The sequence below is a fragment of the Pezoporus wallicus genome, unplaced genomic scaffold (assembly GCF_028554395.1).
Source record: "Pezoporus wallicus isolate ANWC-B61680 ecotype Strahan unplaced genomic scaffold, APGP_CSIRO_Pwel_v1 contig_6899, whole genome shotgun sequence".
NCBI lineage: Eukaryota > Metazoa > Chordata > Aves > Psittaciformes > Psittacidae > Pezoporus > Pezoporus wallicus.
In genome coordinates this window covers 1139486-1154059 of record NW_026638613.1, presented here as the reverse complement: position 1 = coordinate 1154059, position 14574 = coordinate 1139486, and the positions used below count along the sequence as shown (strand labels likewise).

General features: G+C 36.7%; 1 protein-coding gene across 11 annotated transcripts in view; it reads left to right on the top strand.

The window, feature by feature from the left end:
* Positions 1–14574, top strand: part of NAALADL2 (N-acetylated alpha-linked acidic dipeptidase like 2) — a 489585-nt gene that overhangs the window by 147156 nt on the left and 327855 nt on the right. The window contains exon 1 of one of the 11 annotated variants that reach the window (XM_057411590.1): positions 14135–14248. The exons of the other annotated variants lie outside the window; for them this stretch is intronic. Coding sequence (XP_057267573.1) covers positions 14230–14248 — 19 coding nt within the window. The 5' untranslated portion in view covers positions 14135–14229. Of the gene's footprint in view, positions 1–14134; positions 14249–14574 lie in introns of those variants that run through there. 11 annotated transcript variants of the gene reach the window in all.

Below are 14574 nucleotides of genomic sequence, written 5' to 3'. Positions count from 1 at the left end.
AGCGGTGAGGGAAGCTTGTACAACACCTTGTTGTACATGTTCTGTGTTACACAGAGAAAGGCAGTGGTTAAAGTTCACAATTGTTACACTTAGCTTGTTAATAAATATGGCTTTAAAAAAAACTTAGAGAGATTACATTTCTTGCCCTTCCAATACGTGGTTGTACTCCTAACCTGAGAAGTTAGTGGGACATTCTCAGACAATAATCACATTATTTCACCAGTCATCTACCTCATTCAAGAAAACTTTCAAGAGCAGAGTCTGTGAAGGTGGAAGAGATGAGTTTTCTTCTTTAGATCTACCTGAGAGCAAAAGAAATATCAAATTGCTTCTAAACCCAAAAGGAGTCCTAGAGTCAGGATGTACATAGCCTTAGGGTATTGTGTTCTATGCTTTGTTTTATTTAGGTAAGGAGGAGAGTTCATTGTCAACTTATTTCTATCTGTTGCTTTCTCTTCAGTGCAGACCAAAAGAAAATATTTTACTGAATTAAATGCCTGTTTACTAGTTCATAGCATGTAGGGTGACTAAATAAGGATACGGCCTGATAAAACCTGGCTTTTGTCTCTGTGTAAAAGTCAGCTGTTTGTTTTAAGAAGCTTGGATTGTTTTGTTGTTTTTTTTCTTGCTAGCTTGGTGTCAGCTGCAGCTGTTTGAACTGGATTGAATCTTGTATTACAATTGTAGTAAAACTAGGAGATGCAAGAAAGAAAAATCACCATATTTCTGACATGACTGTTGAAAAAAGTAAAATAAAATTGGTTTTCTGTTGTCTTGAAACAGATGTTTGATTAAACCCAATCATGAACTTGTACTCAGATTTAATTTATTGTTTAATTCTGTACCAGTCTTGTCTAAATAAACTGCCTCAGGAGCAAGTGAATAGGAGTTTTCTATATATTGCAGACTTGAAATGGGGCTTCTTTCAGCAGAGTTAAGCATCCCAGGAAAAGGAACAAAATTGCTGACGAAGCAAGATCATGTATATAGATATTTGTCAGGGTTTAAAAACTGCGGTAATCTCAGTTTGCAGTACATCTCCACTTAAATCTGAGTAATTGAGTTTGGCCAAATAAAATCTTAATCTTCAAAACTCAGACTTTTAAAAGTGATTTTTGTGTAGTTTTTTCTGGTTGTGGAATCCGTACCCTTGGCTATGTTCAGGCATTTCGTATGCACTGCGGCTGAGTGTAGAGGGGTCTTAAGTGGAGGAGATGAGCTACAGCTGTATCTTTAAATAATTTTTGACCATATGTCAAGTATCTGGAATTTTATGATAGTCATCTTGTTTTTCTGTACAGAAATTCTTACCTAATAAGCAAACACAAATATTTCAGGTTATGAACCAAACCTAAGCTTTAAAACATTTTCTGAATTGTAGTCATGTACTTCAGGAAATTACTGACATTGTAAGCACAAACATAAGTCTAGTTTTACTACTTACCTGGTTTGTCTTACCTAGCATAGTTGATTTTAATTCTTCCTCTTAAAGACTGCAAAAAAAGTCTGCATTTCATTTAATTAACTTTATCTTGTGTATATTTCTTATTCAGAATAGAAAGAGGGAGCACTCAGTCTATCCGGTGACCTGTGTCTGGCTTTTCAGGGAAACAAAAAAAGAAATAAGTAATGTACTGACTATTACAATCCTAAAAAAAAAAAACAAACTAAAAAAACCGAAGCCAAAACTTCCTGACTTTAGATCTGGAACATTCATTTGAAATAAAAAACTGCAGTTGATTGTATATGACAGAAATAATTACAATTTATCCTGTTAGTATGCCTCTGTTTGATGGACTATTTTTAGCAAATATTTTTTCTTGTTTTCTGGGGTTTTATTTTGGCATTTATGGTCTAAAAAGTTGTATTTGCCTAGATTTTTCATTTTGTGTTAGTTGGTTTTGTTTCGGTATTTGCTTCAGGAAGTTAGCATTTTTCTTCGAATATGCACATCTGTTGTAAAGAAGGAAAACTGATAGAGGCATGATTGCTGACTGCAATAGGAGAAAATTAAAATCCTATATTCTGTGGAATAGAATAGGAGCAGAATGCTGAGATAGGAATTCAAAAAAGCAGCAGTTGAAATGTTACTGAGTTGTTCAGTTATCATTTGTAAACCCTGCAACCGTGAGGCATTTCAGCCATTTTAAATTACTAGTGTATAAATGTTTAAATTATGCCAAATGTAAAGATAAACATTTCTAATTTGAAGATCATCAGTAACTTCCTATTCTTTGTAACGTTCAATTTCATGCAAGAGTAACTGATGTTTTCAGATGCAGTCAGTGATGCTGTGGCATCTGCAGAGCTGTTAGTTGGTAAGGGAGAAGAAATTTAAAAAAATGATTTTGAATAGCGTATGGTTGATTTACTAATGCCATTGGACAATGTATCCCGTATTGCCTTATTAAACCCAAGCATTATCATATTAGGCATTTTATGTATCATCATAATTGTATAACTATTGTATATTATATACCCAGGTTTGTTCCCATTAGCTTTTAGCCTTAAATCATTAAGGACAGATTTTAAATTACATGTGAATTAAAATACAGTTTTTCCTTAATCAGGTCATTCTTTGAAAAAAGCTCCTTCAGATTTTTGTTCACCCATTATTAAAGTTTTCCTTTCTCAAATCAAAATGCAGTGTTTCTAAATAGCTTGTTGTCTTTTTATAACTAACTGAAATTAGGGCATAGTGAAAATGAGGTTTTAACTATTTTAATAGTCTTATTTGAAATTATTTTCCTCTTTCCCATAACGAATCAAATTTCTAATTATTCTTCTGTCTTAATAATTTGCATTGTTGTCTGGCTGCCTTGCATTTAATCAGCAAGAGTAACAAGTTAATGTAACACCAGGAATCTTTCAGAAGTATCTATCTAGTGTTGCAACTGCTGACAGGGTATGGAAATTCACTGGAACTGATGGGCTCAGTCCACTGGGGATTTCATCTCTTGTCAGAAACACAGTGACTGGCATCTCAAAATTTTCAACTAGAAGATACAGTAACCCAGCTCTGGTACGGGACATTGTGCTTATCTAGGAAGCCACCTGCTTTCTGTCTGGTTTAGTATGCGCTTCTTATTTTGCTGTCTACCAGTAAGCAGCAGAAATATGTTTATTTTGGTAGGAATTGTTTACAGAAATGTCCGGGTTTATATTGTTGGTTTACATTTACTGTATCAACAGAAAGCTGTGAGGTGAGTTGAAGTCCTTGGCATGGTTGACTGCAAAATAGAAGTTTTGAACTAGTTCTGAAAAAAAACCAATAAAACCCAAACAAAACCAGAAAAACAATTGATAATCAGGCACTTACTTCCTTAGGTAAGAACTTGCTGCTTACAAAAATTTTACAGTTGTTCAGAGTTACATATTAGGCAAAATACCAATGGTGAAATCGTATACTCTTAACTTTATTGCTGTAGTTATGGTGCCAAAGATTCTTTAACATTAATAATGGTTCATGCACAAAAAATAATAAAATTTGAAGCTAAAGTTGAAGGTTTGTGTTAGGGTTTGTGTTTTTTTTTTTTTTTTTAATGGAAGCCCAGAGACTATACTCAAGTTAAAGGGATGATTCAGTCTTCATATTACCGCAGTAATTAAATTGAGGTTTAAACCAATAATTGATCCTTAATCTTAGAAAAATTAATTAAATATTCTAGAAGAAACAGCAATAAAATGATTTTTTCAAAAGTAAAGATTTCCACCCTTGGCATTTCTGATAAAGGATGGAAGGGCATTTCTGATAATGAATGGAAGACTTAATGACTGGTAAAAAGAGAACAAATAAGTCATTCTCATAATTCTTTGTTTGCTGTTTAAAATGATGGTAGCCATATTTTCTGTGTGATTGCATGTTATTTGCTGTCCCGTTGTCTCCTATATCTGCAAACTATGCTAGATAATAAATATTTGGAAAAGTCTGAAGTTTTACAATACTACAAGGAAGAATTGGCTAATCCTTGTTTGTTTTGTTTTCTTTTAAGTACTTGTGTTCCCAAACTGAATCTTTAATTTTCAGTTGGAAAATGAAATACCTGGGAAAGAAAGATAGAAGCATTTGAATGATATGATGGTGTCTATTCCCGTTTCTCTGTACCAGGTCTCTGCTTATCATACCACCAATAAAGAAATAAATTCAGAATCAGATGAGTTTCTCCCATCTGGTTATACTCTCTTAACTAATTCGTAGACAATGGTAGCATAGGAAGAAAAATGACTCCTTTTAGCATTTCCAGTTTTGCACATATTTCACAAATAATAAAGCCTTAATTTGTCGTTATTTCTTGTAGTTTAATTTTGCTGTTAGTAATGTCAGAGCTTAAAAAATATAAAAGCATATTGCAGTCTTTTGGATTTTTTTGTTTGTTTGTTTTTCATTTGTAAGTAGCAGATCTTTAGCAATATTTGCAGTTTGAAATGTATTTATTAAATCTATGTGATAGGGATGTTGCTGTGGCATTTCTTTCCCAACTTTTTAGGCCAGGTTGGCTTTATGTTAGAGGTTGGGAAGAAGTAAGGGGCTTTGTGACCTCAGAGCAAAGAACCTTTATGACCTGATCATAAATATTATTATTTTACCCTGCCTGTATTAGGAAAGCATTAAACACTCATTAGGGCTCTGAAGTCTTAGCAGTTATGAACCTGGCTATAGTTGGCATACAACTTTTACCTTTAGTGTTTTGGTTTGATGCAGTAATAAAAGTGTGAATGTGGAGTAGGAAGTTCCTAAGTGCAAAAATAACAAGAACTAAAAAACAAACAAAAAAAAATCAGTATTTTATTGTCCTTTGCCTTTGCCAAAAAAAATTTTTTTTTCTCTCTTTTCCCGTTAAAAGACACAAAGCTAATCCTACCTTTTAAAGTGCTCATGGAAGAAATTGTACCACAGGGACTCAACCTGAAGTTACAGCACAGAGTTAATGTGACACCATGTGTTACCTGGTGAGGCTATAAGAAGTTGCAGCTGAGTGGCATGTGTCAGTAGGAAGGGCAGGTGCATGATCTAAAGGATTTTTTTCCTAAGTGAGGAGCCTCAAGTGGCATACCTGGATTCTAACTGGGATGTCATGTTAGTAATCCATGAGTGCATTAAGGCCCGGAAATGGTGCTCTGACAGGTCTGTGCTTGTTGTATATTTGTGACTGTATTGAAACAAGGCAAATCTGTAAAAGTGAAAACGCTTTCTTTCACCCTTCTCCACTATTTTCCTTGAGTTGTATTTTCAACCAGGTTTGAGATTATTACAGCTGCTGTAATTATACTGTTAATAGTGAAACATTCCATGTTATTTTAACAATGCAGTAATATATTAAGACTCTTAAAGCATAGTAAGTGCTGATGTGCATGTTGCAGATGTAAAGACTCTGCAGAGTCCAGCGTCTGTAGGCTGTTGATATTCTAATGTCTATTTGGCTGTTCAGAGGTCCTTATGGGTTGTTCCTCTCTTGAGAAATGTGTGCTTGGTAAACATTACAGAGTTTTATTTAGAGGGTGCTGATAACAGACTTGATTTGCCAGTTTGCTTGATGCTAGATCATGTTTCCTGCTTTGCAGGCCCTTCTGTGTAGAAATTGGTCTAATTTACTTCAATTTAAATGTTAATGATCCTCTTTTTCTCGAAGAGGAAGGAACATGCACAAAGGGGAACATGCACAATAACTCTGAAAATAAAGATTTGTTCTCCTGGCAATCCTAGTAATAACTTTATGTCTAAAAGTCTCCTTTTAGATGCTTGTTTTGCTGATTGGAATTAAACTATTTTTACATAGACAACTTTTTAAAGGCGTTGATCAGAGATTAACATTTCAGACTCAATCTGACAGTATGTATATTTATTTGAAGCCAGTACAATGAATAAAAATTGTTTGCTTTTGGTGTTGTCTGTTTTTTCCCAGCTTTGCAGTAGCTATGGAGGCTTCAAAGTGCTTTACAAATCCTGGGGGTGGAAATGTGAATATTTTACAAAATGTACAATGAATTTTTATCATATACTTTATGTTGAAACTTTGACCACCTGTATTTATGTAATAGCATATTTTAGAACCCTTAAATTGTGTGCTGAGTCTACTTAAAATCCCCATGCTGCTGTAATAAGAAATAATCCTGGCTTTGGTGAGCTTCCTTGCTACATAAGTATTTAATTAGAGTAGAGCAGAATCAGCTTATACATGATATACAATAAATTTAGTTATTCAGGGTAAAGCGGAACCGGGTATACATGCTGCAAACTGGTGGGTGGAGAAGAAGAAACCTGTACATGTATCTGGACAGGCCTGGGGATTCTGGGCACTGTGGCTCTTTCCCAGGCCCAGCTTCTTGTGAGCCTGATGGGCTTGAAAGGAGTGTGAGCATGCTGCTGGTGTGAAGACATGACAGGGGCCTGCAGATTACCATGTTCTGCCACAGAGTGAGCAAAGGGAGATAGGTTTGGACTGTTTTTTCTGAATTGTTGTGATTATTAGGCTCTGTCTAGTGCATTATAACAAAACACAGTTGCAAAGCTTGAGGGGAATGCTGATGAACACTGGCGGTGATTTGAAATCTTGATAATCAGGCTGGTCTTGCTCTTTTCATTAAAGGAGTTGATGACAAATTAACTGTTCTGTTTTTTAAAGTATCTGCAGAAGTACTTACTTTGTATATCAAATGTCTGTTGGTGCCTCCTTCCTTCCTCCCTTCCTCCCTGGAAAAAAAGGTGAGGGTCAGCTTGCTGTCTGCAAAGCTACATTCCCAGCACCCATCTCGTCACCTTCATGTAATGACGAGCAGGAAAGGCAGAGCCTACACATCCAGAAGTCATGCTGGATAAAATCAGATGGATGTTACTATACAAGTAATTTACCCTGTCAGAGTGCTCCTGTTATCTTCAGTGTCTTTCCATGTGCTGTAAAGATGGAGAATCTCTCACAGTTTTTATGTTGCAACTTTGTTTTCAAGACAGAGGATAGTTTTTCCCCTCTGTGTTTATCAGTTGGTTGGAGTGGCTTGAGAAGTTCAGTCATCGACTCATAGAATGATTTCGGTTGGAAGAGACCTTAAGATCGTGTGGTTCCAACCCCCCAGCACAGGCAGGGAACTCTCAGCCCTAGACCATGATGACCAAGGCTCTGTCCAGCCTGGCCTTGAACGCTGCCAGGGCTGGAGCATTTACTAGTTCTTTGGGCCGCCTCTTCTAGTGCCTCGCCTCCCTCACAGTAAAGGTCTTCTTCCTTGTGTCTAACCTGAACTTCCCCTGTTTAAGTTTACCATTATCACTACAATCCCTGGTGAAGAGTCTGTCTCCTGTGTCCTTGTAGGCCCCCTTCAGATACTGGAAGGGTTCTTCGTGCAGTCTTCTCTTTTCCAGGCTGAACAGCCCCAACTTTCTCAGCCTGTATTCATACAGGAGGTGCTCCAGTCAACTGATCATCCTCTGGCACTCCTCTGGATTTACTCCAACAGCTCCATGTTCCTCTTCTGTTGAGGATACCAGAACTGTACACAATACTCCAAGTGGGGTCTCTTGAGAGCAGAGTAGAGGGGCAGGATCACCTCTGCCCCTCTGTGGCTGGTCATACTGCTTTTGATGCCACCCAAGGTACTGTTGGCTTTCCGGACTGCGAGCGCACACTGCCGGCTCATATTCAGTTTCTAGTCATTCTTAGTTGCTTTCTACTTCATTAAACAGGCACATCTACTCTCTCATATACAGTAAAGTCATTTGCACTAAATAAAATGAATGTGGATATTACAGAAAATGCTATATTCATTCTGAAACTAAAAAAATACATCTGCTTGCTTTTAAAATGAAAGTACTGTTTCTGTTTTTGATAGTATCTAGGACTGCCAGTAATTTTTATTTTGTTGTTTAAGTAACCTTTATAGGCAAAGATGCTAAACAGTTATAATTACATCACCACATTTGCTGTTTGGAATATAATTTATTGGCTCTGGATTAGGTATCTTGATTGATTGATTGATGTATTTTGGATTTGAGTAAATGTCTCTTCATCTCTGTGGTATTCCAGGTATGATTAATATCAGCAAAAAATACTGAAGTAATTAGTTTTTAGTGTTGAGAATTTTCTTTTGTTTGTCAAGATGGAAGAATGTGTCAGTAAGAAACCAATTTTCATTTCAAATGAGTGCTTGTAAATATGTAGAAATTAAAAAGCAATGAATTGTATTTATGAATTTTAATGGATGGGTATGGTGCAGCATTATGAAAAGGAAATGAATGGCATAAATTACAGTACTGTATTAATTCATATAATTTTCCTGTAACTCATTTCATGTATTAGTCGCATCTAGACAAGTCGTCACACACATTGTGAATCTTTTGCCACAATGCTGAAACTCATCCATTACTAAGCTGAAACATGGCAGCATTTTTACTAGGGCTAATCAAAACTCCAGCACTGTTTTGGAGAGGTTGAGAAGGGAACATTTCCTGTGTCTGTTAAGCAATGTAAGAGAAAAGATGTAATGAGAAATGCTGACACATTTTAATATTGGCATTATTGTGGTTTCCTACTACCTTTAAACTACATGAAATTTTTCATTTAAATAAATGTAAATGTAGAAGGTAACCATGTTAACTGTATATGTTTCATTTTGCATCTCCCTTGTTGAAAGAAATCTAAATGTATTTGATAAAGTGAAGTTATTGCTTTATATAGTTATTTTTTTACATTGGTGGTACAGGTGGAGCATTGTATGTGATCACAGGGTGAATTAATGGATAATGGAAGTGTGTTACATAATTTTGTAATAGACACCAGTGAACAGGAATTTTGTTTCTTCCTCTAAAATATATGATCAGTGAGTTGTGATGTTCAAGGACAGACTAGGATGGTGGGTATAGGCAGGCATGTATTTCAGATGGAAAGGTTACAGTCATATCTGTTAAAAATACTTATAAACCATCATTCAATGTAGCTGTGGTTTCAGAAATAGTCAGAAGGCTACAAAAAGAACTATGTGCTGAACTGCAGAAGTAATTATTACTGGTCAGCTTCAGTGACTTTCTTTAGCAGTGTAGAAAAACCATGTTCAAAGCAGAGTCATGCTGAGCTTCAGGCAGATAGGTTCTTGTAGGGGAGAAAGTAGAACGGAATATAAGTAGAAATGAGGCAATGACTTAATGCTAGCAGAGGTATTTTCAGCCTGGCAGCAGCAGACTCAGTGTCAGTGGACTCTCTTCTAAGTATCTATGAGGGTAATGAAGAAACCCAAAAATTGTCAGCTGGCCTGAAGTTGCTATGCAGGAGTCTGAACTGGCAGTAGAAAACTTCAAGGGTCCAATAAACTGGAAAACTCCTGAGTTAGAACTTAAGTGCCCAGACCCATCTTCACTTACATTTGTGGGAAGATTCATTGCAAATAACTAATTGGACACTAGATTGCTTCCCTACCAACACTTTAGTTAACTGCAATTAAAATTTTAAGTTTGGATTGCACTTTTTACTGATGGCTTCGTGCAAAGTTTTATCACTTTAAAAAAATGCTGTGCTTGTTTAATTAAAAATGTGTCTTCCTGTTAGAAAGAAAGACCAGAAAAAAAATTCTATGCCCAGCTACTTTTCATTTTAGCCATATTTAATGGAAGGATTGGCTTATGAAAGGTACCTAACTTTTGTGAAAAGCAGAATCTCGATTCTCTAGTGTATTTGAGCATGTACAGTTGGGCACTGTAGAGCAGGTAGTTGAAAACCAAACACCATGTCACAGCTATAAAAGAATATCAGACAGATGTTGTACAACACCTTTTCAGAAGTTATTTCAGTATTAAGACAGTATTGAGATCATTGCTAATTTCAAAGGTACTTAAACTAATTTATTAGAAATTGAATCAAAGTACTGATCTATGGATTTGAATCAGTAACTTGCTGAAATCAGAGCCCTCAACAAGTTCACACTTTAGTCAGTGATAAACCTTTACAGTTTTTCATAGCCCTGAGAAAATTCCTATCTGTGATTTTCTCTTGATTTAAGCAAAACAAAAATATCTCCCCAAATGTATTCCTTTTGAAGAAAAAACTATCAATTTCCTCCCATCCACCCTGTGCAATGCACTATTAAGTAGCAATGAACATTTCTTGAAGTGAAAGTCGTGTCTAGAACTGAGGTTGGTTCATCTTGCAGTATGCAGTTACTGATGGTTTGTTTACATGTGTCCACATCATTTCACATTACATGATGTCAACATGCCTTTCAAACCAAATTTATTTCAACTGAAAGCAAATTTATGTAGTGCAGGAAGCAGTGGAGCCTAGGAGCAATGCTGATACATTGCAAATATTTTCCAATACAATTATTTTGTCTTCTAGGTATGTTCTTAGAGGAGGATGTCTTTCACTTTAGAAAAGGTTTGTGTTCTGTTGATTTACTGTTTAAAAATAGATATGTTTTTGTTCTAGATGTCTGTTGAGTAAGGACACTTTGAAATCAGTGGCCTAAAGGCATATGTTTCTTCTTGCAGTTGATTTTCAGATATTTCCTTGATTCCTGACTTTTCTTCTTTTTGAGGTACAAATTCTCTAACATGTCTTCTGCCCTGATTCCAGCTAGCTTCTTATATTAAAACCAGTCTTTATGCTTGTCCTCTTAATTTCCCTTATGCAAATTGTAACCCATGGAAGAATAGAAGACATACAGAAGAGTTGAATAAAACAAATCTACAAAGAAAATCTGTTCATAAACAGAAAACTTAAATAGGTTTTAGAAAAGAGACTTATTTTCATTACATTTGTGCCTATTTTTGTGTTTTCTGAAATGGTTAGAACTAATATCAAAGGTAACACGCAGTATCAGTAGGCTTGTGGGGTTTGTTTTTAGAAAAGAAAAAGCTCTGCAGCTTGGAGATAATATGTAATGTAGTAGTTGCTAAGGTAACTGCATGTTTTTGTGAATAGCGGAACAAATTAGGTGAGCAAAACATCTGTATATTGTCAATATGGATGTTAGAGCTGCCCTTAAGCTGAAGAAATTAACCTCTTCAGACCTGCTAACAAAGCTGAGGAACATGGAAGTCGAACGGTCATGCTGAGCTCTCTGTTGAGCTGGTACTTCAGTGAATGCTGTCGCCTCTCCCTGGGAAGCAGAGGTTAGGGTTGTGGTAGTGGTGGGTCTTCAAAGGGCCACATTCTTGTCATACCTGGCTGCATCAGGACTGGTGTGTGCCCGCTGAGTCCTGTATCAGGGATGGCCAGTTCTCTCTTTCAGCTTACACTGAAGGTGGTTCTTGGTTGAGTGTGCTACTAAAAAAGGGAAATGCAAACTTGGTCCTTTGGAGAGATACCTGTAGAGGCTGTGTCTCACCCCCGTATGTCCAATCTCTGAGAACACATAGTAGCTGAGTGCATATATAATTACCTGTGCTTAACTTCATGCTTTGACAGGTTTAAGTAGATGAAGCCTAGGTGTTATTACCAGCTGTTTTATGGACGTAATCAGCTACCTCTTTGCCAACCACTGGTGAACAGAAGGACATGTTTTGTAAAGGTCTGAAATGTGAGTTTTACAGGATGAAAACCTGATGCTGTTGTCTGATTACTTTAAAGAGCGGTGGCTTGCAACTCCAGTCAAAATCTGGCCTGTATCTACACAGAGGTAGATATGATTTTATTTGGGAGGAGAAGCCTACTGAATTTCTTCTGGCATACCAGAGGCTAAAGACTAAAAATGAGAGCAGTAAAGAATAGTAAAATCCTAGTATGCCTATGTCTTGTGATTTTATGTGCCCGTATTTCTGAGTGTCTATCTCTGGGATTAAAAAAGATCTTTGTTTCCTACCCTTGACATTTCTGCCTTGGCTTCCACAAATTGAATTTGGCATGCCATAACAGGATTAGGGTTTCTGCATAAGAGTGGAGCAGTGAGGTTATGGGGTCAGAATAATTTGAAATGTGGAGGCAAAGCTTTGTATGGTTAGTTTCCAATGTTAGTTATTTACAAGAATAAAATTCATTATCGTTATGTGGAATGGGAGGTGAGGGGGAAACACCCAAGTGTTGTGAACTATGTCCTCTCATCCTTTAAAGCACACTCTCAAACGAAGTCAGAGAGCACACAGCTGCCCACCTGGGAGAACAGAGATGGGGAGGGGGCTCTGCAGGCAGTCTTGTCAAGACCGCGTTTGTTGAAGGTCACCCAGATTGATTTGAAGGCAACTCAGACATGCTAGTGCTGGGAGCTCCAGCTGAACTGTTTCCGCCCAAAACTATTTGTTTTGAATAAGCTGTAGCTCCTGCACCAAAACCAGCCCCATGGCTCATCATGGGAAACAACTTCTTTGTGAGACTTGCACTCAGCTTCTCAAGAGATTTCACTGTTCCTGACAGAGGGGCTAGTAGGTACCAGTGACCAGTAAAGCTCCACCTGTTTTGGGTTAGATTTAGCCCAGCTGGAACACACAATATCTTTATTTAGTAGATGGTCATTATATGATGCAGCACATGCTTTAGAGCTAGTGGGTCAGATTTAAGTAAGTGTGAAGTAACTTCATGACAGTACTTACCAGATAAATACAGCTTTTATTTATTATTAAGTAAACTCTTGCAATTGCTGTTACTGAGTAGTTTTAACAAGTAATTTTTAAGCATATGAAAAATTTAGCGATTAGGTTTTGTATTTGATAATGTAAATTAACCTTCAATAAGAAGACTTTGTGCTGTAGGATGTTACTTGTTGAATCTGTTTAATTTCTTCAGGAGTTAGGAATAAATACAAGTTAACTTTGAATTGGGAAATAAGGCATAGACAGAATTACATGGTTTGCTGGTCTGTACACAGGATTTAAAATATTTTTCAGAGAGCATCTGCATAGAAAGAAAGAAATATGTTTTAAAATTAGGCAGGTGCCATTTTACACAGAATTATTTGGCCTTTAAGATGAAGTAAATCTATTGTTCCCAGCTCAGAAATCTCCATTTCATTTCTTCTAGCTCAGTGATTACCAGAATCTCATTTTGGAGACACTTTTGAATCCAGCCACCTGTGCTCAGAATTGGATCATGGGATTCTTTAAGATTTTATAAAAGTGACAATTACATTGGTCTGACACTGCTTTCATCCATTCCCATGGTGTTTTCCACTTCGCCTAACTAAGTTTTCGTGTCTCTTCAAGCTTCTTGCAATCAGGATTGCTTCTTACAGTAAGATTTGAGACCATATGAAAAGGAATAAGTTACTAGGATGGGGCCTCATGCAGCCCCATCATTTTTCATCCTCACTTTCCCAAAAGAGAAGAAGAGATGCTGAGAGCTCTCCTGTGGAGGGTAGGACATTGGGCACTATATTAGAAATACAGGCAGATAAAGAAACAAACCCAGTTTTCTGTGGCTATTGTGTTTTGTTATGTTAGGTGGTAAATGCTTATTATATACACTTCAAAATCACACTCCCCATACACTCTGTGCTTTCTAGTGTACCCTTCCAAATAGCACTATCAGAGTGGGGAGATAAGTGTATTAATAAAGTATAGATCATTATAAATATATTATTACTTGCTTTCTCTTTTAAAACACATTTATCTGGAGAATTTGCTTTCATGATATATCTCCTCTCCCAGCTAGAACATTGATTTCTCCTCCTTTAACAGCGAAAGTTTTCTTTCTTTTCAGTCCCTACCTTGCTTACCCCAGTTGTTTTGCTGTTAATAATTCCTCAGTTTACTTTCAGAGATCTCTTAATTAAAAGTCACGAGCCTTTAATTATTTTACAATTCCATCAAAGCCTTTCAAGAAGGTAAATGCTGTCAGTTCATGGCAAGTGTTGACACCTGCATAATTTCTGTCACCTTTTGGGTGAGTGGTGGTTATTTCTCAGAACAATCTCAAAGTTGTACTGGAAAACTGCTGTTATTGGCCTCTAACAGGAAGATCCAGACTGTTAATAGCTGACAGCCTGAAATGCATTTGGAGCCTATCCAGAAAATGCACTTTTGGCCTGTTACACAAGATGTATGATTTTACATGTTAAAAAACCCTCCTATCTATAGGCAGCAAATTTTATTCAGGAGAGTTGGACCTAGAAGGTAAAACTAAAATAAGAATTTCCTTTTTTAATTTTCAGCCTTACAGTCAAGTCTGTTTGTGATCTGTCAGGAGGAGTTGAGGAGTTCAGACATGATGGGTAAAACCTATATTATGTTTTTCATCTGCTTTGCTGGTAATTCAGTAGTTTACTGGACCAGAGGAAAGACAGGTGGAGAAAACCCACTGCCACTGAAAGTGTGACAGAATGATCTTAGACTGTGGAGGTAAATATAAAATGCGTGAGCATACGATGAATGGAAAAGGAAGGTGTTTCCATGCTTGATGACAAGGGGCTGTGACAGGACAGAAAGGAAGAAAGAATGACAGAAGTATGTATCTGTTCATGTTGTACACAGTTCCCTAAACTACTCCAAGTGTGATTTCTTCTTCCTGCGTAGAAGATCGTAACTTGTGAACTGCCTTCATGTTCTTTGGTTCAGACAGATTTTTTTTTTTTTTTTCTTGTAGACAGTAAAATAGAAAAGGGAAAAAAAATCTGTTCGATAAACAGAGACATGATAATCATAGTAGCAAATGGAAAAGATATCAA